Source organism: Salvelinus alpinus, chromosome 15 (genome assembly GCF_045679555.1).
Source record: "Salvelinus alpinus chromosome 15, SLU_Salpinus.1, whole genome shotgun sequence".
In the NCBI taxonomy this organism is placed as follows: Eukaryota; Metazoa; Chordata; class Actinopteri; order Salmoniformes; family Salmonidae; genus Salvelinus; species Salvelinus alpinus.
The window spans coordinates 37,228,575-37,256,383 of record NC_092100.1 but is presented as its reverse complement, the minus strand read 5'-3'; the positions used below and the strand labels follow the sequence as shown (position 1 = coordinate 37,256,383).

Below are 27,809 nucleotides of genomic sequence, written 5' to 3'. Positions count from 1 at the left end.
CCTTAACTCTATCCATATCCATCTCTCTCTCTCTCTTTGACACTGACCAAAACCTTACCGCTAAATCAAAACAGAGCGAATGGGAGGGGTAGAGAGAAAGAGACACTGAGAGGGAGAGGGTGAGAGGGAGAGCACAGTGAGTCACGACACAGGGTTGATGTATAGGAGCAGAGAGATCACTCCAGATCCATCAAAACAGTCCACTAGGGCTATATTTTTTCAAACTCAAAATAAGCCCGGAGCTTCGATTGAACCCGCAGTTCATGGAGCAGTAGCTTGCTGCTTAGACTACTGCGCCATCCATCAACAATGAGTTATCAAGGCCAGTCTTAATTAATAGCTAAACTTGCTCATGGGGTTGTTTTTCTCTTTTAACCCTGTCCCAAACCTTAATCCTCAATTTAACCAATTGTAATTAATGACTAAATTGTTAACCAATTGGAATTAATGCCTGAAGTTAAGCCTAGAGTTTTTTCTATATCCCAATCCTTAGCTCTTTTTAAACCCAGTCGGAATGAATGCATTAACTGAACCGTAGATTTGTTTCTGTGAGCCTAACATGCCTAAAACGTCTGGAGCTCATGCAGGAGCTGTGTGCCTAACTAAAGGATGTCGCCACTAGGGGCAACGCTGAGCGCTATTACCATCAAGTTGGCTTGGGTTTTGCTAGGGGGTTGTGGACGGGTGTGGCGGATGCGCATAATCCACGAGCTCCGTTTTAGAGGATCACGTGTTCAATCCCAGTGATAGACACGCTTTTGCAACTTCGAAATTTGACGTTTGGAGCAACTTCGAAATTTGACGTTTGGAGAAACGTGGAAAAACGTCTAATTCTGCAGTGAGAATCTGAGAGCTTGTAGATAGGGGAGCCTGCAACACAGTCAGTTTTCTCAAACACACTCTGATTTGTAGGAGAGTCAATAAACAACTTCAATACAACTACACACTCTCTCACACACACACACACACACACACACACACACACACACACACACACACACACACACACACACACACACACACACACACACACACACACACACACACACACACACACACACACACACACACACACACACAGTGAGCAGTGTTGTTTGGGTTAGTTCACTGTAGACAGAGCTGTCTTTCCTGCTTCACTGAGCTGAGATATACTGCCGTGACTGTCAGTGAAGCCTCAATGCTTACCTTCAGGTAAACAAGGGTATGCGTGTGTGGAGGTGTTTGTCTGAGTGTGTGTGTGCTTGTATCTATGTGTCTGAGTTTGTGTGTCCTCTAGTATGTTACCTATTATTTCATCACTATTGAAACATCTGGGATACATATAACTCCTTCAAAAACCACTGTATATCACCAAATGTTGACTTTCAACAATTGCACAGCATTATTTATTCAGCTGGACTTATTTATTGCACCAAAATCATTTGTTGAGTTAATATTCAACAATATAAGAAAAACATATAACGCTTATGTACTTCAATACCCAGTGGAAAGACGTGAAGGAGAAGGAAGGAGAAGGAGAACTGGATGGAGGGAGGAGGGAAACAGAGAGGAGGGGGAAGAGACAAATAGAATAGAGAAAGAGTAAGAGAAGGGAGGGGGGCAGCAAGAGAGGAGATGGAATACGGAAACACAGGAGGGAGAGGAGAAAAACCAGAGACAGAGAGCTGCCTTTTCTTCATCTCTTCTCCTCTGTCTTTTAGTGAATCCTCCCTACTATTTCACTCCCTCCCCTCCTTCCTCTCCAAATCTCCTCACCCCTCCCATCAGGGGACACGATTCCTCAAGTGGTATTGAGGGGAAAGACGAGACATTCCTCAACACCCATTTCCACAAAACCCTCCCTAGCCACACCCTCAGACCCCTTTCCAGAACATCTCTCCCCATCCCACTGCTCTATACAGTAGGTAGGAGCTGCATCAGTGGGTTCCTAATGGGACTTGCGGTGTGATTCAGAAAGCCTGTTTAACACACACTCTGTGATGGAGAAGGTTCATGAACCTTTATGGTTCAATAAACACACCACCTGTTTAACCATAAACCAATCTAAACATGCAGAGATAGATAGTACATTAATGAATGCAACATGTACAGTATGTTTTCTCTTTTCATGGACTCTGTTGTCCTTGTTTATTGTCACATACACCGATAGGTGCAGTAAAATGTGTTGTTTTACAGGGTCAGCCATAGTAGTATGGCGCCCCAGGAGCAAAACAGGGTTAAGTGCCTTGCCCAAAGGCAGTTCAACAGATGTTTTCAGCTTGTCAGCTCAGGTATTTGTCCCACTGCTCTAACCGATAGGCTACCTGGCTAAGTGAGACATATGGTGCATTCATCATGGTGGGAAAGGTTTGACACCTCCTCAACAATGTGATTATGAGCTTCTTCAGGTGTGTTTTTGGTGTGTGTGCATGCGTGTGGTGGTGTGTGTGTGTCCGCAGTCAGTATACTCATTAGAGGTCAGCACACATAATATTGTACATACATGGATGAATCAGCACCTTGGACAGCACCCATAGTTTCACCAGCCTGTTCAGCACCGTGGACAGGGCTAGCGAGCAAAAGTAAATATACACTGTGAAGAGTGAGAGAGTGTGTGTTTTACAGAGCTGTCTGTGTGTATGTTCTCCAGTCATTACCTAGCCGAGGGTCGTACTGTCTCATCTGAACCTCCTCCACACAGTCGGCAGGGAACCAGCCTGTTCTCCCCTTGACCGTGCCCTCCCAGAAGCCTCCTTCTCCTATACTCAACACTGACACAGGGGGAGAGACAGAGACACAGAGACACAAAGAAAGTTAACTACAGCATATGTACAGTTCATTGCAGGCTAACAGATACAGATGAGTCTCCACTGTGGCTAAAAGGAAGTAGATGTCACAGAACGGTGAGTGGAGCAAGTTGTAAGTCCATAATCACAGTCAGTTCTTGTATCCTGTGGATAAAGTGGACACAATTTAATTAAAATTTTTATTTTGACCAGGAAGTCCCATTGAGGTCAGAAGACCTCTTTTTCCATTTTATTTCCTGAAAATAACAGATGCAAACCCAACACTGGCAATCACTCAGTAAATAGCCATTCAATTGCATGGCAATGGGTTGTGTGTGTTCTTAGTCAAGGCAGGCATTTGGTGTGTGTGTGTGTGTGTCTCAGTGTGTGTTTTCGTGTGTGTGGTGTGTGTACGTGTGTAATTGCGGCATTGAGTGATGAGTGTGCCCTGCCGTGGTAATTAGAGACGAATGTATGGTTGATATTAATCTTCGCTGCAGGACTGAGTCAAGCGCTCATTTCCACTAAGCTTATCCATTACCTCAACACACATGTTAACATACACATTCATTACGCACAGGTTAACAAGAAGACTAAGGAGCTGGACATACACATATATTGACACACACATAAACGAACACCAGCTGGAACTCTGGCTGTGTTCTACTGAACCCTCATCCTTCCATGGTTGCTAGGTTACGGCAAAGTCAGGTTGCAGCATGTGGCTGGTTTGAAGAATGTTAGAATGATGGGATGTTAACCTATTGGAATGTTAACATGTTGGAATGACGGAATGTGCTACCCAGGATGAATACACCAATCTCACTTTGTGAGTGACACTTGACTTCTTATATCTCAGGACAGGTGACAATACATTGGAAACTGCACTAGCACGTCACTAGCCTGCCAGTACACATCTGCTACCTCAGCATGGAGAATCCAGCATAGAACCAGAGTCCCAGAGTTCCAGGTAAAAGCAGGGCTCACTCTGATCGGATAGAGCTGCATCGACCCCCTCTCCTGGAGGAAACCTGCTGTGTTCCCTCTCTCTGATCACAGCTTAAACCTGCTTCACTGAGTCTCCTGGGTATACTCCCTCTATGCCGTTCCCTGTCCTTTGGCTTGGCATACAACCATTACATAGCACGAAGCGATTACTTGCCTTCGCTCTATTCAGAAATGTCTCAACAGTGAAATATGGTAGACCTTCAGGGAACTGACACACTCACCCCATCATCTCCAATTCCCTTCTTCAGCTGAAAACACCCGAGCAAGCTGTAATCAAGGACCAGGAAATCAACCTGCCAATTAGCAGACAGCCACAGGAACCATGATGATAAGCTCCTCAATAACCCCAGAGCATTGCATCACCACTTAAAGATGCAGTCTGGGGCCTCCCGAGTGGCACAGCGGTCTAAGGCACAGCATCGCAGTGCTTGAGGTGTCACTACAGACCCGGGTTCAAACCCAGGCTGTGTCGCAGCCGGCCGCGACCTGGAGACCCTTGAGGCGGTGCACAATTTGCCCAGCGTCGTCCGGGTTAGGGGAGGGTTTGCCGGCCGGGATGTCCTTGTCCCATCGCGTTTTAGCAACTCCTGTGGCGGGCCCGGGCGCATGCACGCTGACACGGTCGCCAGTTCAACACATTGGTGCATCTGGCTTCCGGGTTAAGTAAGCAGTGTGTCAAGAAGCAGTGCAGCTTGGCAGGGTCGTGTTTCGGAGGCAGTATGGCTCTCGACCTTCGCCTCTCCCGTATCCGTACGGGAGTTGCAGCAATGGGACAAGACTGTAACTACCAATTGATATCACGAAAAAGGGGTACAAATTCGTAAAATAGTATGCAAATTAAATTCGGAACGTATCATCATGACATAGTACACAAAAAACGGGAACCCGTTTTGGCTCAAGCATCACTTTCAAAACTACTGGCAGAAATTATATAAAATTCTGGAGCATAACTTTAATCCTCTCTCTGACATAAACTCATATCACACATCAACATTCATACTTCAGTTCAAATTCAACGTTACTTCTGAGTCACTTCAAACTAACATCCCAAATCACATGAACATTGTATTTTAATTCATGACCACTATTAGTCCACTATTATTGAACGTGTATCTTGATGAATGTCAGAAGGCAAATTCAAACATTGGGGATTGAAATGATAAAAAGGTGAACCTTTACAAGCAGTGTGGATGAACCATGAGTATCCTTTGGAGTCATGTTTTCTATTCCAACACATGAATGCATTATTTTTCAACCCCTAACTTCTGCTCAGAATGACATGCTGAACTAGAGATTGGAGTCGCAGGACACAAATGCCAAAAGTATTTCTGATTGGTTCTGCTCTCCATCACTCAGTCACTATACATGAGTGCTTCATGCGGCAGGCTCACCACTCAAACTGGTGAGCATGTAAAACCATTCCCTCGTCTTTACTCTGCGAGGAGTGTGTTCCTGTGTGTGTGTGTGTGTGTGTGTGTGTGTGTGTGTGTGTGTGTGTGTGTGTGTGTGTGTGTGTGTGTGTGTGTGTGAACACCATGAAATAAGACCCCTGACAGTGCCACTACCATAACTAGACTGTGACCAAAGATGACCGTCACCGATCACTGAAGCGGAGAGAGCGAGAGAGAAAAAAAAGAAAGGGCGAGCGGGAAAGTGCCACAGAGAACAGGGTATTTGAGAGTGAAGGCTGATGAAAAACACTTCATAAAAAGCTCAAATAACCCTGGTCCCCACACACAAACAAGGTTTTAGGAGCGTCACCCTTACAGTGCCACTCAAATGTCATTGGTTGCATACACATTCTTGCAGATGTTATCGCAGGCGGAGCTAAATGCTTGTGTGTCTAGCTCCAACAGTGCTGTAATACCTAACTAAATGCTTGTGTGTCTAGCTCCAACAGTGCTGTAATACCTAGCTAAATGCTTGTGTCTAGCTCCAACAGTGCAGTAATACCTAGCTAAATGCTTGTGTCTAGCTCCAACAGTGCTGTAATACCTAGCTAAATGCTTGTGTGTCTAGCTCCAACAGTGCTGTAATACCTAGCTAAATGCTTGTGTCTAGCTCCAACAGTGCAGTAATACCTAGCTAAATGCTTGTGTGTCTAGCTCCAACAGTGCAGTAATACCTAGCTAAATGCTTGTGTGTCTAGCTCCAACAGTGCAGTAATACCTAGCTAAATGCTTGTGTGTCTAGCTCCAACAGTGCAGTAATACCTAGCTAAATGCTTGTGTCTAGCTCCAACAGTGCTGTAATACCTAGCTAAATGCTTGTGTCTAGCTCCAACAGTGCAGTAATACCTAGCTAAATGCTTGTGTGTCTAGCTCCAACAGTGCAGTAATACCTAGCTAAATTCTTGTGTGTCTAGCTCCAACAGTGCAGTAATACCTAGCTAAATGCTTGTGTGTCTAGCTCCAACAGTGCAGTAATACCTAGCTAAATGCTTGTGTGTCTAGCTCCAACAGTGCAGTAATACACAGCAGTACAAAACAATACAAACAAATCCCCCAAATTAAAATTAATAAATATCAGAACGAGCAATGTTAGACTATATATAAATAATGGTGTGTATAGAAAGTATGGACAGTTAAGTGATAATGCCCGAGAAGCCGGTGTTTGAAGGATATATTGGCACAGGTGTTGTTAGGCCCGAGACGAAGTCAATATATCCTCCAAACACCGGCTTCGAGGGCATTATCAGTTTTATACAACGGGTTACCAACATATTAAAATAATAGTTGACATATTTTCATTAACGTTATTTTGATGAATTTATTCATACTATTTCATCCTTCCACAAGATATAGTCCCGACACAAATCTGAGGTTGCTACCCAAGCCGGCTGGTCGTTTGATCTATTGGTTCGGTTGACAGAGACGCTCAGTCTTCGTTTTGTATCTATGTACGCGACCCAGTCGTTCGTTCTAAATATTCCATTGCCATATTGGCTGGCAACGTTCTTATCCCATGCTTGCTAACTAGCCAACTACGGATAACTTATAGTTACGTCAAACAGTGCAGCCAGAAAGCAAGGAATTAGCTGCATTTGCATTTGTTTAAGCTGTTTTCTAGTGATATTTATTTGGATACATCCATAACAAATTAAATCAAATTGTAATCATCACATGCACCAAATACAACAGGTGTAGACCTTACAGTGAAATGCTTACATACAAGCCCTTAACCAACAATGCAGTTTTAAGAAAATAGAGTTAAGAAAATACTTACTAAATAAACTAAAGTAAAACAAATAAAGAATATAAAAAAGAACACAGTAAAATAACAATAATGAGACTTTATCCAGGGGGTACCAGTACTTTCTGGCTGCACTCTTTTACGTGGTTGTAAGTTAGCCGCAAGGGACAAGACAGGATAAGAACATTACTGAGTCAATTTACAGGTTAGTCAAGGTTATTTGTACATGTAGGTAGGGATAAAGTGACTATGCATAGATAATAAACAGCGAGTAGCAGCAGTGTAAAAACAAAGGGGTGGGGGGGTGTCAATGTAAATAATACCCGTGGAAATTTGATTAATTGTTCAGCAGTCTTATGGCTTGGGGATAGAAGCTGTTAAGGAGCCTTTTGGACCTAGAGTTGGTGCTCCGGTACAACTAGCCGTGTGGTAGCAGAGAGAACAGGCTGTGACTTGGGTAACTGGAGTCTTTGACAATTTTTCTGACACCGCCTACTATATAGGTCCTGGATGGCAGGAACCTTGACCCTGGTGATGTACTGGGCCGTACGCGCTACCCTCTGTAGCACCTTAAGGTTGGATGCCGAGCAGTTGCCATACCAGGCCGTGATGCAACCAGTCAGGATACTCTCGATGGTGCAGCTGTAGAACCTTTTGAGGATCTGGGGACCCATGCCAAATCTTTTCAGTCTCCTGAGGGGGAAAAGCCGTTGTCATGCCCTCACGACTTTCTTGGTGTGTTTAGACCATGATAGCTTATTGGTGATGTGGACACCAAGGAATTTGAAACTCTCGACCTGCTCCACTACAGCCCCGTAAATGTGAATGCCCTCCTTTTCCTGTAGTCCACGATCATCTCCTTTGTCTTGATCACGTTGAGGGAGAGGTTGTTGTCCTGAACCCACACTGCCAGGTCTCTGACCTCCTCCCTATAGGCTGTCTCACAATTGTCGGTGATGAGGCCTACCACCGTTATGTCGTCAGAAAACTTAATGATGGCGTTGGAGTCATACTTGGCCACGCAGTCGTGGGTGAACAGGTAGTACAGGAGGGGACTAAGCACGCACCTGTGAGGGGCCCCCGTGTTGAGGATAAGCATGGTAGATATGTTGTTGCCTACCCTTACCACCTGGGGGCGGCCCGTCAGGAAGTCCAGGATCCAGTTGCAGAGGGAGGTGTTTAGTCCCAGGGTCCTTAACTTAGTGATAAGATTTGTGGGCACTAAGGTGTTGAACGCTGAGCTGTAGTTAATGAACAGCATTCTCACATAGGTGTTACTTTTGTCCAGGTGGGAAAGGGCAGTGTGGAGTCCGATTGAGATTGCGTCATCTGTGGAGCTAACAATGAGCTAATGATGCCCAATTTCACCTGGCATGGAAAATTATTTTTTCTTGTCAGGACACTGTTGTTCAGAGGAGCTAGCCAACAACATAGCTAGCACAATCATTTCAAACTGAAGCTGGAAAGACTGCAAACTATCTGCACTTCTTTTTGTTTGACCTTTTTTCTATTGATAGTTCTTTGTATAAATCCATTAAAATACACCCAAACAAGGGCACTGCGTTCATCCACCTCTGGCCTGCTCGCCTCCCTACCTCTGAGGAAGTACAGTTCCCGCTCAGCCCAGTCAAAACTGTTCGCTGCTCTGGCACCCCAATGGTGGAACAAACTCCCTCACGACGCCAGGTCAGCGGAGTCAATCACCACCTTCCGGAGACACCTGAAACCCCACCTCTTTAAGGAATACCTAGGATAGGATAAAGTAATCCTTCTAACCCCCCCCCCCCTTAAAAGAGTTAGATGCACTATTGTAAAGTGGTTGTTCCACTGGATATCATAAGGTGAATGCACCAATTTGTAAGTCGCTCTGGATAAGAGCGTCTGCTAAATGACTTAAATGTAAATGTAAATGTAAAATTATGCTGATTCATGTTTTCGACTGACTGAGAAAAGTTGTATATGTTTCATCCCGACTCCCGACACGTTCATTACTATGAGACAGCTGGAGATCGAATTTGAATATTGAAACAATGTTGCAAATGTCGGAGAGACAAACAGCAAGGTTTATACAAATATCCACTGTTGAAAACTAAATGTTAGTCTAAAAGAAAGGTGAGATAATGTCTAGATACTTTTTATAGTGGGTGGAGATCAACTCTATAAATTGCCTGGCTGGGCTGATGAGACAGTGGATTGCGCAGGCAGATGGAACAGAGCAAATAGGCATTTTAACAGCATAGATTTAGCCAGTGATAACTTGTGGAATAGACACCGGCTGGAATGCGGTTTTTACCAATCAGCATTCAGGATTAGACCCACCCGTTGTATAATATATGAATAGAAAATGTCGACAGCAATAGTTATACAGGATGAACAATGAGTAGAATAAAGTATATGCTAAACAAAAATACAACGCAACATGCAAGAATTTCAAAGATTTTACTGAGATACAGTTCTCCCGACCCCTCCTGTTTCAGCCTCCAGTATTTATGTGTCGGGGGGATAGGTTCAGTCTGTTATATCTGGAGTATTTCTCCTGTCTTATCCAGTGTACTGTGTGAATTTAAGTATGCTCCCTCTAATTCTCTCTCTCTCTCTGTCTCTGTCTCTCTTTCTCTCTTCTCTCGGAGGACCTGAGCCCTAGGACCATGCCTCAGGACTACCTGGCCTGATGACTACTTGCTGTCCCCAGTCCACCTGGTCATGCTGCTGCTCCAGTTTCAACTGTTCTGCCTGCGGCTATGGAACCCTGACCTGTTCACAGGACGTGCTACTGTATCTTGTCCCAGACATGCTGTTTTCGACTCTCTCTCTTTCTACTGCACCTGCTGTCTAACTCTGAATGATTGGCTATGAAAAGACTACTGACATTTACTCCTGAGGTGCTGACCTGTTGCACCATCTACAACCACTGTGATTATTATTATTTGACCCTGTCAATCCCTGATCTGTTTCACCTGTCTTTGTGATTGTCTCCACCCCCCTCCAGGTGTCACCCATCTTCCCCATTATCCCCTGTGTATTTATACCTGTGTTCTCTGTTTGTCTGTTGCTAGTTCGTTTTGTTCGTCAAGCCTACCAGCATTGTTTTCCTTGCTCCTGTCTTTGCTATAGTTCCTGTTTCCTTCTTTTCCCGGTGTTGACCATTCTGCCTGACCTGACCCTGAGCCTGCCTGCCGTCCTGTACCTTTGCCCCACCTATCTGGATTACTGACCTCTGCCTGCCCTTGACCTGCCATTTTGCCTGCCCCTGTTCGAATAATAAACTTTTGTTATTTCGACACTATCTGCACCTGGGTCTTATTCTTGAATGTGATAGACCTGCTGGTCATCTATGAACGTTTGAACATCTTGGCCATGTTCTGTTATAATCTCCACCCGGCACAGCCAGAAGAGGACTGGCCACCCCTCAGAGCCTGGTTCCTCTCTAGGTTTCTTCCTAGGTCCCTGCCTTTCTAGTGAGTTTTTCCTAGCCACCATGTTTCTACATCTGCATTGCATGCTGTTTGGGGTTTTAGGCTGGGTTTCTGTATAGCACTTTGTGACATCTGCTGATGTAAAAAGGGCTTTATAAATACATTTGATTGATTTAAGGAAATCAGTCTATATAAATACATTAGACCCTAACCTATGGATTTCACATGACTGGGAATAAAGATATGAATATGTTGGTCACAGATACTGTACATAAAAAAAGTTGATTGTGAATCAGAACCAGTGAGTATCTGGTGTGACCACCATTTGCCTCATGCAGCGAGACACATCTCCTTCACATAGAGCTGACTAGGCTGTTGATTGTGGCCTATGGAATGTTGTCCCACTCCTTTTCAATGGCTGTGCGAAGTTGCTGAATATTGGTGGGAACTGGAACAGGCTGTCATACACGTCGATCCAGAGCATCCCAAACATGCTCAATGGGTGACATACCTGGTGAGTATGCAGGCCATGGTATAACTGGGACATTTTCAGCTTCCAGAAATGGTGTACAGATCATTGTGACATGGGGCCGTGCATTATAATGCCGAAACATGAGGTGATGGCAGCGGATGAATGGCACGACAATGGTCCTCAGGATCTCGTCACTTTCTCTGTGCATTAAAATTGCTATCAATAAAATGTAATTGTGTTCGTTGTCCGGAGCTTATGCCCATACCATAACCCCACAGACACCATGGGGCACTCTGTTCACAACGTTGACATTAGCAAACCGTCGCCCACACAACGCCATACACGTGGTCTGCGATTGTGAAGCTGGTTGGACGTACTGCCAAATTCTCAAAAACGACGTTGGAGGCGGCTTATGGTAGAGAAATGAACATCCAATTCTCTGGCAACAGCTCTTGTGGCCATTCCTGCAATCATCATGCCAATTGCACGCTCCCTCAAAACTTGAGACATCGGTGGCATTGTGTTGTGTGACAAAACTGCACATTTTAGAGTGACCTTTTACTGTCCCCAGCACAAGGTGTAATGATCATGCTGTTTAATCAGCTTTTTAATATGCTACATCTGTCAGGTGGATGAATTATCTTGGCAAAGGAGAAATGCTCACTAACCAGAGATATAAACAAATTTGTGCAAAACATTTGAGAGATAAGCTTTTAGTGCATATGGAACATTTTTGGGATCTTTTATTTCAGCTCATGAAACATGGGGCCAACACTTTACGTGTTGCGTTTTTGTTCAGTGTACATGTGAAGTGGGTAAAACAGTATGCTATGTCTCTATGTACATAGGGCAGCAGTCTCTAATGTGTAGGGTAGAGCACCAGGTGGTAGCCGGCTAGTAATAGTGATTAAGGTTCAGGGCAAGTTACTGGTTGGAGGCCGGGTAATAGGGACTATTTAACAGTCTGATGGCCTGGAGATAGAAGCTGTCTCTCGGTTCAAGCTTTGATGCACCTGAACTTTCTCCGCCTTCTAGATGGTAGCGGGGTGAACACTCCATGGCTCGGGTGGCTGAGGTTCTTGATGATCTTCTTGGCCTTCCTGTGATACTGGTTGCTGTAAAGTAATGGAAGGCAGGAAGTGTGTCCCAGGGGATGCTTTGGGCTGAGCGCACCACCGTCTGGAGAGCCCTGCGGTTGCGGACGGTGCAATTGCAGTACCAGGCAGTGATACAGCCTGACAAGATACCGTCAATGGTGCATATGTAGAAGTTTGTGAGAGTCTTATGGGCCAAGCAACTTTTTCACTACACTGTCTGTGTGAATGGACCATTTCAGGTCATCAGTGATGTGCAAGCCGAGGAGCTTGAAGCTTTCACCCTCTCCACTGCAGCCCCGTCGATGTGGATGGGGGCGTGCTCTCTCTGCTGTTTTCTGAAGTCCATGATCAGCTCCTTCGTTTTGTTGATGTTGACAGAGAGGTTATTATCCTTGCACCCCTCCGCCAGGGCTTTCACCTTCTCCCTGTAGGCTGTCTCGTTCTTGTTGGTAATCAGGCCTACCACTGTTGTGTCATCAGCAAACTGTTATGTCGTGAGCCAAGGCCCGGTTGGCATGACTATTGGCCCCTTGAAACAGACTCTGGCACTCAGTGGCCCTGAAACAGGGCTCTGTGTGTGTGTGTGTTTAGTGGCCAAGTGGCACCAGTGTGTCTTTTACTATCCAGACTGAGCTGGGAGCAAGGCCATAGAGAGGGAAAGAGGGAGAAACGTAGAGGGAGGAGAGTTGAGAGAGCATATATAAAAGGGAGAAGACATCAGGTGAATATAAAGAGTGCAAAAGTGGAGGAAGAGGAAGAAAAGGTTGGAAATGGGGAGAAATTTACATTTACATTTAAGTCATTTAGCAGACGCTCTTATCCAGAGCGACTTACAAATTGGTGCATTCACCTTATGACATCCAGTGGAACAACCACTTTACAATAGTGCATCTAAATCTTTTAAGGGGGGGGGGGGGTCAGAAGGATTACTTTATCCTATCCTAGGTATTCCTTGAAGAGGTGGGGTTTCAGGTGTCTCCGGAAGGTGGTGATTGACTCCGCTGTCCTGGCGTCGTGAGGGAGTTTGTTCCACCATTGGGGTGCCAGAGCAGCGAACAGTTTTGACTGGGCTGAGCGGGAACTGTACTTCCTCAGTGGTAGGGAGGCGAGCAGGCCAGAGGTGGATGAACGCAGTGCCCTTGTTTGGGTGTAGGGCCTGATCAGAGCCTGAAGGTACTGAGGTGCCGTTCCCCTCACAGCTCCGTAGGCAAGCACCATGGTCTTGTAGCGGATGCGAGCTTCAACTGGAAGCCAGTGGAGAGAGCGGAGGAGCGGGGTGACGTGAGAGAACTTGGGAAGGTTGAACACCAGACGGGCTGCGGCGTTCTGGATGAGTTGTAGGGGTTTAATGGCACAGGCAGGGAGCCCAGCCAACAGCGAGTTGCAGTAATCCAGACGGGAGATGACAAGTGCCTGGATTAGGACCTGCGCCGCTTCCTGTGTGAGGCAGGGTCGTACTCTGCGGATGTTGTAGAGCATGAACCTACAGGAACGGGCCACCGCCTTGATGTTAGTTGAGAACGACAGGGTGTTGTCCAGGATCACGCCAAGGTTCTTAGCGCTCTGGGAGGAGGACACAATGGAGTTGTCAACCGTGATGGCGAGATCATGGAACGGGCAGTCCTTCCCCGGGAGGAAGAGCAGCTCCGTCTTGCCGAGGTTCAGCTTGAGGTGGTGGTCCGTCATCCACACTGATATGTCTGCCAGACATGCAGAGATGCGATTCGCCACCTGGTCATCAGAAGGGGGAAAGGAGAAGCCGGCCTGGAGGATAGGGGACATAGAGAGTCAAAGGATGCAGAAAGGGAGGAGAGGAGGGTTGAGGAGGCAGAATCAGGAGATAGGTTGGAGAAGGTTTGAGCAGAGGGAAGAGATGATAGGATGGAAGAGGAGAGAGTAGCGGGGGAGAGAGAGCGAAGGTTGGGACGGCGCGATACCATCCGAGTAGGGGCAGTGTGGGAAGTGATGGATGAGAGCGAGAGGGAAAAGGATACAAGGTAGTGGTCGGAGACTTGGAGGGGAGTTGCAATGAGGTTAGTGGAAGAACAGCATCTAGTAAAGATGAGGTCAAGCGTATTGCCTGCCTTGTGAGTAGGGGGGGAAGGTGAGAGGGTGAGGTCAAAAGAGGAGAGGAGTGGAAAGAAGGAGGCAGAGAGGAATGAGTCAAAGGTAGACGTGGGGAGGTTAAAGTCACCCAGAACTGTGAGAGGTGAGCCGTCCTCAGGAAAGGAGCTTATCAGGGCATCAAGCTCATTGATGAACTCTCCAAGGGAACCTGGAGGGCGATAAATGATAAGGATGTTAAGCTTGAAAGGGCTGGTAACTGTGACAGCATGGAATTCAAAGGAGGCGATAGACAGATGGGTAAGGGGAGAAAGGGAGAAAGACCACTTGGGAGAGATGAGGATCCCGGTGCCGCCACCCCGCTGACCAGAAGCTCTCGGGGTGTGCGAGAACACGTGGGCAGACGAGGAGAGAGCAGTAGGAGTAGCAGTGTTATCTGTGGTGATCCATGTTTCCGTCAGTGCCAAGAAGTCGAGGGACTGGAGGGAAGCATAGGCTGAGATGAACTCTGCCTTGTTGGCCGCAGATCGGCAGTTCCAGAGGCTGCCGGAGACCTGGGACTCCACGTGGGTGGTGCGCGCTGGGACCACCAGGTTAGGGTGGCCGCGGCCACGCGGTGTGAAGCGTTTGTATGGTCTGTGCAGAGAGGAGAGAACAGGGATAGACAGACACATAGTTGACAGGCTACAGAAGAGGCTACGCTAATGCAAAGGAGATTGGAATGACAAGTGAACTACACGTCTCGAATGTTCAGAAAGTTAAGCTTGCGTTGCAGAAATCTTATTGACCAAAATTATTAAAATGATACAGTACTGTGGAAGTGGGCTAGCTAGCAGTGGCTGCGTTGTTGACTTTGTTTGAGAGTGTCGCTGGCTAGGTAACCTCGGTAGCTAGCTATGTAACCTCGGTAACTGGCTCGTTAATTAGTATAAACTACACAATTGTCTTAGATACAAGGACAGCAAAGACAACTATGTAGCTAGCTAACACTACACTAATCAATCGTTCCGTTGATCCGTTGAATGTAATAGTTTCTACAGTGTTGCTATTCGGTGGCTAGCTGGCTAGCGAGCAGTGTTGACTACGTTACGTTACGTTAAAAGGACGAAAAATAGCTGGCTAGCTAACCGAATTAGTCTAAACTACGCAGTTATCTTAGAAACAAAGACAGCAAAGACAACTATGTAGCTAGCTAACACTACACTAATCGAGTCGTTCCGTTGAATGTAATAGTTACTACAGTGTTGCTGTTCGGTGGCTAGCTGGCTAGGTAGCAGTGTTGACTACGTTACGTTAAAAGTTACGTTAAAAGAACGAAGAATAGCTGGCTAGCTACGCAATTATCTTTGATACAAAGACGGCTAAGTATCTAGCTAAGATTAAACAAATCAAACCGTTGTACTGTAATGAAATGAAATGAGAATGTGAAAATGTGATACTACCTGAGGAGCGAAGCGGAATGCGACCGGTTTCCACTCTAGCTTCCGACTCATGTTTATGAGGACAGATAAAAGTAGGGGAATAGTAAAGAGGGTTGATGGACAGGAGAGAAGAGGCATAACCAGAAAACCATCACAGTGTGTTGTAGGTGACTAACTGAGGTTAAAGCCAAGAGCTCATGGGTCGTTCCACCAATTTGGAGCCCTTAGAGAAGTGTAACTTTTGATTTCACCTAATTTGAACATTCTGTCATAAAGAGCATATGTTCTACTTCATAAAAAAATATGTTTTGGCCTTAGCAAGTCTTCATTCATATAAAAATATGATTTATTGAATTCTCCATGTGGCCCTTTATTTAATATAACAGGCTTTTAAAATGCAATATTGGTGCACAATTGACCCTTCGCTAAGCCCCGCCCCCCTTGGTTACTGTTGCAACCTCAGATAACATTTTCACGGGAAGCCCAATTCCCCATTCAACCACTGGCGAAATCCCCTCACAATGATCTCCAACTGTGTTTCCAATACACAATTAAATTAAACACAGTATAACCTCTTGCTAATCAGGAAACTCTGGGGTATGTTGTTGTGGACTGTCATTACAATTGCTTCACAGGAACCTAGTAAAATTATGTTTGTAGTGTAGCTAGCCACGGAATGGCTTTGAATTCATGATCACCTTGCAGTCAAAGCCAGCTAACTAGTGCTCTCAAATTGTATCCTGATGTCATAAGCAGATGGGAGTTGTATTCATAACATTGTTAAGTTTGCTGGCTAACATACATTTTGAGAAAATACGTTTCATTAAGTGGCTAGCTGACCAGCTGAGGTAGCAAACAATGTAACAAAAGTAATTATAATTTCAGATAAGAAAAATACTCTGCAACAGGCTCTGCATTTCAGGAATCACAGTAGCAAGTACTCCTGGTGCAGTGTTAAATTATTTAGCCTTTTAAAAACTCTGTTTTTGCCAATGCCCTCACTTACTTTCATGCGATTTAAATACGAGCTTGTCCGAGTTGTCGGAATTGACGACAGTTGCTATCCATTGGAGAGCTGCAATTGGTTGTCCAAAATTATCTGGCGGTGCTGAGCAAAGACTCAATTTCTACTTAAAATATCCAAGGGATGCAAAATGCACTCTTTTCGTGGAACGTCCCTCATAGTATAGTCCTGCATCGGGTCGGATACCCACGGTTCCCCAGCGAGTGACCCGCAAAAAATGCAGCTGGCGGTGGAATGAAAACATTATTTCGTGATTCAGAACAAATATATTCGCATAGATTCTATAAATATCTGGAACCATATTGCAGGGATGTGATACCATTCTTCCACAAGAAATTCCATCATTTGGTGTTTTGTTGATACTGCTGTCTCAGGTGCTACTCCAGAATCTCCCATAAGTGTTCAATTACGTTGAGATCTGGTGACTAAGATGGCCGTGGCAGATGGCTTACATTGCTATCATGCTGATCAAACCATTCAGCAACGACTTGTGCCCTGTGGATGGGGCATTGTCATTAATTGCTTAATTAACTCAGGAACCACAGCGGTATGGCAGGATCTGCTTTCAGTACACGTTGTATCCCTAATTTTCCATTATTTTGGCAGTTATCGGTAGTAGCCTAGGCTAAAGCAGTGAACTGTCCATTATTTTGTGTTTTGCTGAAACATTCATAATTTGCCCACATGCACCGTTTATGTTCCCTCCCCCCACACATGACTACATTGCCAAGTTAACTTTTCCTGGCTAGCCTAGCTCACGTGAAAATGGCTAACGTCACCGACAAAATAATGGTGGAATAACACCATCGTGGAAACAGGAGGTGTGCGAGCGAAATCTCAGGTTTGGAAGGAATCGTTGTAGACAAGGAGGTCAACAACCCGGTAGATGGATACAAAGCCTGAAAACAATTATCTGTTAATTACTATATTAATTCAGGCTTTTGTTCATTTCAACCATACGCAGGATATATAGAGTTTAAACCTAGTCGGCTGTTAAACGTTTGAGTAGGCTATAGCCTATAAATATAGGCTATTTTTGCAGCCTATAGCCTATTCGATTCTGGAAATTGTTTATTTCTGAGTAACAATTAAGTACCATACTGTAATAGATTTCCATTAAAATGGCAAAAAAAAGCTTTTTAGCAAAAATAAACAATTTTGCTTCCTTCTCAAGAAAGAATTTAGCTAAGACTGGGAGTGAGGCGTCAGTCATACAAAGTTATACTTAAATCCAAACGGGTTCTCTAGCAAATTAGTAAGAATGTTTCATCCCATGTTCAAGAATTGCCTTTTTCCATTTATACAGATTACAACCTCTCACTTTCGGTTATTTGGAAACAAAATAATCTCCAAAATATCATTATTTTAAAAACAAGCTATAGAAAGGTGGTTGCAATTTCAGTTTAATCCACCAGAAAAAAAATAAAAAAGAATACAACAAATATTGTGGTTAAAACTCAAACATACTAATAGACAGCTGTGACATAATATATTGCAAAATAGTTGGGAAGAGATTTTCCATGTACCAATTCCATGGCACATGATACGCAAAACGACGCCAGATTCAAAACTTTGAATTTTTTAATTTAAATTATTATACAAAATTCTTGCAACCAATAGAATGTTATATGTATGGGGGATACAATTTTCAAGCGAGAGAATGCCAAGAGTGTGCAAAGCTTTCACTTTTTTGGTTACTACATGATTCCATATGTGTTATTTCATTGTTTTGATGTCTTCACTATTATTCTACAATGTAGAAAATAGTAAAAATAAAGAAAAACTCTTGAATGGGTAGGTGTCCAAACTTTTGACTGGTACTGTATATAACTATATATACATTTACAAAAATATATATATGGGGGATTGAAAATGATGCAGACAATTACATTGATTGGAGCTACAATCTATCTGCAATATTAAAGCTGATCTACCCCATGAATAAAAAAAAAGACTGAGTGAGTGGGGAGCAGAAAACAGAAAACTAGCTGTTATTGGCTCTCAGCTACAGTACAACAGCACCGCTGGACAACAACAGCTACAGTACTACAGCACCACTGGACAACAACAGCTACAGTACTACAGCACCGCTGGACAACAACAGCTACAGTACTACAGCACCTCTGGACAACAACAGCTACAGTTCTACAGCACCACTGGACAACAACAGCTACAGTACTACAGCACCACTGGACAACAACAGCTACAGTACTACAACAACAGCTACAGTACTACAGCACCGCTGGACAACAACAGCTACAGTACTACAGCACCACTGGACAACAACAGCTACAGTACTACAGCACCACTGGACAACAACAGCTACAGTACTACAGCACCGCTGGACAACAACAGCTACAGTACTACAGCACCACTGGACAACAACAGCTACAGTACTACAGCACCGCTGGACAACAACAGCTACAGTACTACAGCACCACTGGACAACAACAGCTACAGTACTACAGCAACGCTGGACAACAACAGCTACAGTACTACAGCACCGCTGGACAACAACAGCTACAGTACAACAGCACCGCTGGACAACAACAGCTACAGTACTACAGCACCGCTGGACAACAACAGCTACAGTACTACAGCACTGCTGGACAACAACAGCTACAGTACTACAGCACCACTGGACAAAAACAGCTACAGTACTACAGCACCACTGGACAACAACAGCTACAGTACTACAGCACCGCTGGACAACAACAGCTACAGTACTACAGCACCACTGGACAACAACAGCTACAGTACTACAGCACCGCTGGACAACAACAGCTACAGTACTACAGCACCGCTGGACAACAACAGCTACAGTACTAGAGCACCACTGGACAACACCAGCTACAGTACTACAGCACCACTGGACAACAACAGCTACAGTGCTACAGCACCACTGGACAACAACAGCTACAGTACTACAGCACCACTGGACAACAACAGCTACAATACTACAGCACCGCTGGACAACAACAGCTACAGTACTACAGCACCGCTGGACAACAACAGCTACAGTACTACAGCACCACTGGACAACAACAGCTACAGTACTACAGCACCGCTGGACAACAACAGCTACAGTACTACAGCACCACTGGACAACAACAGCTACAGTACTACAGCACCGCTGGACAACAACAGCTACAGTACTACAGCACCGCTGGACAACAACAGCTACAGTACTAGAGCACCACTGGACAACACCAGCTACAGTACTACAGCACCACTGGACAACAACAGCTACAGTGCTACAGCACCACTGGACAACAACAGCTACAGTACTACAGCACCACTGGACAACAACAGCTACAATACTACAGCACCGCTGGACAACAACAGCTACAGTACTACAGCACCGCTGGACAACAACAGCTACAGTACTACAGCACCACTGGACAACAACAGCTACAGTACTACAGCACCGCTGGACAACACCAGCTACAGTACTAGAGCACCACTGGACAACACCAGCTACAGTACTACAGCACCACTGGACAACAACAGCTACAGTGCTACAGCACCACTGGACAACAACAGCTACAGTACTACAGCACCACTGGACAACAACAGCTACAATACTACAGCACCGCTGGACAACAACAGCTACAGTACTACAGCACCGCTGGACAACAACAGCTACAGTACTACAGCACCACTGGACAACAACAGCTACAGTACTACAGCACCACTGGACAACAACAGCTACAGTACTACAACAACAGCTACAGTACTACAGCACCACTGGACAACAACAGCTACAGTACTACAACAACAGCTACAGTACTACAACAACAGCTACAGTACTACAGCACCGCTGGACAACAACAGCTACAGTACTACAGCACCGCTGGAAAACAACAGCTACAGTACTACAGCACCACTGGACAACAACAGCTACAGTACTACAGCACCACTGGACAACAACAGCTACAGTACTACAGCACCGCTGGACAACAACAGCTACAGTACTACAGCACCACTGGACAACAACAGCTACAGTACTACAGCACCGCTGGACAACAACAGCTACAGTACTACAGCACCGCTGGACAACAACAGCTGCAGTTCTACAGCACCACTGGACAACAACAGCTACAGTAGTACAGCACCACTGGACAACAACAGCTACAGTACCACAGCACCACTGGACAACAACAGCTACAGTACTACAGCACCACTGGACAACAACAGCTACAGTACTACAGCACCGCTGGACAACAACAGCTACAGTACTACAGCACCGCTGGACAACAACAGCTGCAGTACTACAGCACCGCTGGACAACAACAGCTACAGTACTACAGCACCACTGGACAACAACAGCTACAGTACTACAGCACCGCTGGACAACAACAGCTACAGTACTACAGCACCACTGGACAACAACAGCTACAGTACTACAACAACAGCTACAGTACTACAGCACCGCTGGACAACAACAGCTACAGTACTACAGCACCGCTGGACAACAACAGCTACAGTACTACAGCACCACTGGCTTCATGCTGGCTTATAATCACCTCTACAGGTACACAGCAGTGGGCGACACAGAGGACAGATGTCACAAAACAGGGTATCTGTCACCTCATGGAACAATAACAGATGTGCTATTCAGTTTTTTAAACTGGGCCTCAAAACATTTTACTTAGTAAAGGGGGGTAAGTCAACTAATCTTCAGTTTGTAGTCCAAGCCGTAGGAAACAGTCATACCTGCATTAACTGATCATAGTTCCCTTCATATTCTATGGGAAGAGTTTCTTGTAGGGAACTCAACAGAGTCACTCCACCTCTGAGAGTCAGTGTGTTCTCCAGTCATTCCACTGCAACAATAGACTCTGTGAGCTGGATGGCTATTGTTCCACAATCCACAAAATATTTTCTGTGGCAGACATGGACAGGCCTAATGAAACACTAATACAGTAATCATGTGCAGTGGATGGACAAAGAGGGGGAGAGAGAGAACGAAAGACAAATACAAATAAAGGGGTGGTGAGAGAGGAGAGAATGAAAAGGAGCATGAGAGGGAGGTATACAAAAGCAGAGGAATAATCCTCATCAAAACACAAACTATCGTTGAAAGGTGATGTATCTGAGTGTGGTGTGGATACATGTCTGTATGCATTTCTTTGTGGATACATGTCTGTATGCATTTCTTTGTGGATACATGTCTGTATGCATTTCTTTGTGGATACATGTCTGTATGCATTTCTTTGTGGATACATGTCTGTATGCATTTCTTTGTGGATACATGTCTGTATGCATTTCTTTGTGGATACATGTCTGTATGCATTTCTTTGTGGATACATGTCTATATGCATTTCTTTGTGGATACATGTCTGTATGCATTTCTTTGTGGATACATGTCTGTATGCATTTCTTTGTGGATACATGTCTGTATGCATTTCTTTGTGGATACATGTCTGTATGCATTTCTTTGTGGATACATGTCTGTATGCATTTCTTTGTGGATACATGTCTGTATGCATTTCTTTGTCGGTATAGTATGTAAGTGTAGTAGTGAGTGATTGTGTGTGTTTCAAATTTCAAGTTGTACTGTCAAGTGCACAACTGCAGTGAAATGCCTTTCTTGCAAGCTCTTTCCCAACAATGCAGCAATCAATATCAGTTTACTATTAAAAAAAGTCAAGTAGAAGAAAAAAACACAAGAAAAATAAATAAGAACACTAGAAAGCAAGTAAGCTACAGTACAGCATATACAGGGTCAGTAGCTATATACAGGGTCAGTTCCAGGGTCAGTAGCTATATACAGGGTCAGTTCCAGGGTCAGTAGCTATATACAGGGTCAGTTCCAGGGTCAGTAGCTATATACAGGGTCAGTTCCAGGGTCAGTAGCTATATACAGGGTCAGTTCCAGGGTCAGTAGCTATATACAGGGTCAGTTCCAGGGTCAGTAGCTATATACAGGGTCAGTAGCTATATACAGGGTCAGTTCCAGGGTCAGTAGCTATATACAGGGTCAGTTCCAGGGTCAGTAACTATATACAGGGTCAGTTCCAGGGTCAGTAACTATATACAGGGTCAGTTCCAGGGTCAGTAGCTATATACAGGGTCAGTTCCAGGGTCAGTAGCTATATACAGGGTCAGTTCCAGGGTCAGTAGCTATATACAGGGTCAGTGCCAATACAATATTTACAATGTGCAGGGATACTGGAGTGGTATGGTTAGAAATGTATAGGGATAAGGTGACTAGGCATCAGCATATATGATAAACAGAGTAGCAGCAGTGTATATGATGATTGTATGTGAGTGTGTGTGCGTGTGTGTAGAGTCAGTATGAATGTGTGTGTGTTGGAGTGTCAGTGTGCATAGAGCGAGTGAGTGTGAATAGTCAGTGCAAAAAATAACATTGAAAGGTCAATTCAGATAGTCCGTGTTGCCATTTAGTTAACTTTTTAGCAGTCTTTTGACTTGGGGATAGAAGCTGTTCAGGAGCCTGTTGGTGTCAGACTTGTTGCTCCTGTATCGCTTGCCGAGTGGAAGCAGAGAGAACAGTCTATGGCTTGGGTGGCTGGTGTCTTAAACAATTTTCTGGGCGTTCCTTTCACATCCCCTGATATAGAGGTCCTGGATGACGGGGAGCTCGGCCCCAGTGATGTACTGGGCTGTCCGCACCATCCTCTGTAGCGCCATGTGATCAAGACCAAGCGGTGATGCAGCCAGTCAAGATGCTCTCAATGGTGTAGCTGTAGAACTGTTTGAGGATTTGAGGGCCCATGCCAAATATCTTGATGGGGAAGAGCCACTGTCGCACCTTCTTCACAACTGTTAATGTATGTTTGGACAATTTTAAGTCCTTCGAGATTTGGACACCGAGTAACTTAGTGTGTGTGCAAGCGTGCATGAGTGTGTGTGCTGTACAAAGTGTGTGTCGGTGTCCCGTCTGAGGTTGCCTACGGTTGAGTCACGATGCCTGGTCCAGAAATAGCATCAGTGGCAATGCAGAGCTATTTATACTCCACACACACTCTGCCCTGCCTTCAAGCTCCACTGTATCCCCACTGTGTGTGTGTGAGACGACCGACTGAGCTCATTTTAATTTCAGCCTAGCCTCGCTCTACTGCTCAAAGCTGAGTCATTCACACACACATCAATATTTCCTCTCCCTCCACACACTAAACTTGATTCTCTCTCTCTCTCTCTCTCTCTCTCTCTCTCTCTCTCTCTCTCTCTCTCTCTCTCTCTCTCTCTCTCTCTCTCTCTCTCTCTCTCTCTCTCTCTCTCTCTCTCTCTCTCTCTCTCTCTCTCTCTCTCTCTCTCTCTCTCTCTCTCTCTCTCTCTCTCTCTCTCTCTCTCTCTCTCTCTCTCTCTCTCTCTCTCTCTCTCTCTCTCTCTCTCTCTCTCTCTCTCTCTCTCTCTCTCTCTCTCTCTCTCTCTCTCTCTCTCTCTCTCTCTCCCAAAAGACAAGTTCCCCAGCTTTTTTTCTTCTCTTAACATCTCTCTCAGTCGCACACAAACAAACACACACACACACACAGGAGAGAAAGGTGACAGAGACAGACTGAGTGAGTGGGGTTGTTAAAAAAAACTCTCCTCTCTCCTTCAGAAACACACAACAAAGGAACCAGCTGAGAGACTGGGAGATGGCCATCTGCCGATATGCATTCACACAGAGAGAGAGCCAGCAGCATACCACCCTGCATCCCACTGCTGGCTTGTTTCTGAAGCTAAGCAGGGTTGGTCCTGGTCAGTCCCTGGATTGGAGACCAGATGCTGCTGGAAGTGGTGTTGGAGGGCCAATAGGAGGCACTCTTTCCTCTGGTCTAAAGAAATATCCCAATGCCCCAGGGCAGTGATTGGGGACATTGCTGTCTTTCATATGTGCCATTATACAGGTGTCCTGACTCTCTATGGTCACTAAAGATCCCATGGCACTTATCGTAAGAGTAGGGGTGTTAACCCCAGTGTTCCGGCCATCATGGTCACCTAATCATCCTCAGCTTCCAATTGTCTCATTCTTCCCCCTTCCTCTCCACTGTAACTATTCCCCAGGTTGTTGCTGTAAATGAGAATGTGTTCTCAGTCAACTTACCTGGTAAAATGAGGGTGTGTGTGCTGTAAGAATACTAAGAGCAAATTAGATGTATATACAGTAATTTATTATTACAAACAGAAAATATTACAGGTATGTGTGGAGCTGCTGTGGGTGTGCAGCAGGCATATGATTTTGTGTGTATGTACAGGGAGCATTCCAATAACCAAAGTGCAGTTGTTAATAGATTTGGAGCCCTGCATGCTTTACTAAACCTATTTTCAATATGCTTTAATAGAGAGAGAGCACGCACACACGCACACACACACACACACACACACACACACACACACACACACACACACACACACACACACACACACACACACACACACACACACACACACACACACAAGTCTCAAGGATATTCAACTATATATCCCAGAATGCAGTGAACATAATTTGTTCATTAATTGCCAGATAAAGCAGGGTATATGACACTAATAGCTCTCATCTTACCACAAGTATAGGAGAAGAGAGGAGAGGAGAGGAGGAATAGAAAGAGATAGATTAGAGGTGAGGAGAGTGAAGGGGGAATGAAGAAGGAATGGAGGAGCGGAGTGGACCCCAGAGGCACAGACGAGTGTAGATGAAGGAGGGAGTGAATAAGTGAATGGAGGGAAGGATAGTCACGCTTCCCTGAGACTGGGGCCCTGTTTGTTTGTGTGTGTGTGTGTGTGGTTTGTGCTCTCAGGGCTCCTTCAGCTCAGAGAGGGCTGGGGAGTGGCGCAGTCCCTACCTCATCTGTATTCAACACAAACCCACAGTAAGGGAGGGAAAGAGAGAGTGAGTGATAAGACGATTCAGTCGAGGAAGAGAGAGAGTGTATGAAAAAGGGAGCTTTATATATATTAATGACAGCGAAGTCAGGTATAGAATGAGAGCAGGTGGAGCAGAAGAAGGGACCGGCAGGTAGCCTAGTGGGTAAGAGTGTTGGGCCAGTAAACAAAAGGCCACTGGTTCAAATCCTGAGCAAACTAGGTGAAAAATATGTCAATGAACCTTTAAGCAAGACACTTAACCTTTATTGCTCCTGTAAGTCCCTCTGGACAAGAGCGTCTGTTTAATGACTAAGGTGTGAGAGTAGTGGGGGTGGAAAACTCCAACTATGACTCAGAGGGATCCCAACCTTGAAGGGATAAGCAAAACTCTTTGGGTTTCATTCTCTCCCTCTATTTAATGTATTCTCTTTCTTCTTCTCATTCTCCCCATTTCTATAGGCCCCCAGGTGAAGACAAAAATAGACCAGGCAGGCTACCTAATAACTCCTACCTTTCCTGTCTATCGTTCACCTTAATACACTCACAAGCTCATTCAATGTGGGTGTACCTTCTTGCTGCACAGCCTGGCTGTGGAAAAAAAAGAGGCAAAAAGAATGAACCCCTTCATATTATCAGGTTTAAAAGACCAGGGTTTGATAGAGATTGAGTGTTGAGTGATTACATATTGACCGTTAATATCACTGACAGAATGTTTGTTGATCAGTCATAGATCTGTGTGTGTGTGTGAGTGCATGTGTGTGTGCATGTGTGGTTGTTAGTAGGTGTTGATTAATGGTGTTTACTCTGTGATACAGGACCTTAATGAGCAAGACTGTTGCCCACAGTAAACACACATACTGAAATTGACTGTCAATATTAGTGATGGGGCAAAAATCGATACAGTTACATATCATGATTTTATTTTTGACCACATATCGCAATATTATTTTTGCGCTAGTCAGCTCTACCTGCACCACATCTCCAGTATTTTTAAATAGTGAGCCAATTAGCTTTCTTTACTTTTATTACCATGACTGATTAAAACTAGTTCTCATGGCTTCATCTTGTCCCTCTGCAGCAGACATATGGTGATTAATATGTTTGGAGCATCGAATCGTAGTACATGTAGAATTGTGAGAATCACAATACATCGTATCAGCACGTGTGACGTGTGTGTGTGCATCTCAAACACACATTCACACACTCAGTGATACACAGTGTCACAGTAACAGTGGCAGGGCAGGGCTGACACAGGGCAAGACCATATGGAGACACTACAGGATCTCACAGTCCCACTGTGTCCATCCGGCGGGTAGGAGCGTTGGGCCAGTAACCGAAAGGTTGCTGGATCGAAACCCTGAGCTGACAAGGTAAAAATCTGTTGTTCTGCCCCTGATCAAGGCAGTTAACCCACTGTTCCCTGGGCGCCGATGCCGTAGGTGTTGATTAAGGCAGCCCCCCGCACCTCTCTGATTCAGAGGGGTTGGGTTAAATGCAGAAGACACATTTCAGTTGAATGCATTCAGTTGTACAACTGTCTAGGTATCCCCTTTCCTTGATACGGCTCACTATCTGGGCATGAATACACACACATGCAGGCACTGAGGCTTAAACTAGGTAGAGTACACCCTCTGAAAAAACTAGGTAGAATACACCCTCTGAAAAAACTAGGTAGAGTACACCCTCTGAAAAAACTAGGTAGAATACACCCTCTGAAAAAACTAGGTAGAATACACCCTCTGAAAAAACTAGGTAGAGTACACCCTCTGAAAAAACTAGGTAGAATACACCCTCTGAAAAAACTAGGTAGAATACACCCTCTGAAAAAACTAGGTAGAATACACCCTCTGAAAAAACTAGGTAGAGTACACCCTCTGAAAAAACTAGGTAGAGTACACCCTCTGAAAAAACTAGGTAGAGTACACCCTCTGAAAAAACTAGGTAGAGTACACCCTCTGAAAAAACTAGGTAGAGTACACCCTCTGAAAAAACACATGGTGGAACACTTCACTTGTGAAATGCAAGGATCCACACACACACACACACACACACACACAAACTGTACAAACACACACACACACACAATCTGTGCCTAATGGTTATGGCGCAATCCTGTATGTCAGGAAGCTTTCACTCCAGTTCCTGATCTGTATTCATAATCATTATTGACTGCTGGTTCTGCTGTGTTTGTTATTAGCTGTGTGTGTGTGTGTGTGTGTGTGTGTGTGTGTGTGTGTGTGTGTGTGTGTGTGTGTGTGTGATAGAGGGGCAGATGGTGTGGTCTGCAGGGTGCAGGTGTGGGCGTGGCCGGGTTTTTGCTACCTGCTGCGTCTCTGATTGGACAGCTGTGACACTCTCGTCCTTCCCCCAGGCCACTGACCCAACTGATATCAACACACACACACATGAATCTTAATAAGGTCTTAATAAACTTTATCCCCTCAGGTCACTATGACCACTCTACCCTGTCACTTTGTAATTTCTCTAGAGGCACACACACACACACACACACACACACACACACACACACACA

General features: G+C 45.0%; 1 protein-coding gene across 1 annotated transcript in view; it reads right to left on the bottom strand.

Moving 5' to 3' along the window:
• LOC139539323 (SH3 and multiple ankyrin repeat domains protein 3-like) overlaps positions 1-27,809 on the bottom strand; it is a 120,629-nt gene that overhangs the window by 45,973 nt on the left and 46,847 nt on the right. The window contains exon 10 of the mRNA XM_071342149.1: positions 2,637-2,750. Coding sequence (XP_071198250.1) covers positions 2,637-2,750 — 114 coding nt within the window. The remainder of the gene's footprint in view (positions 1-2,636; positions 2,751-27,809) is intronic.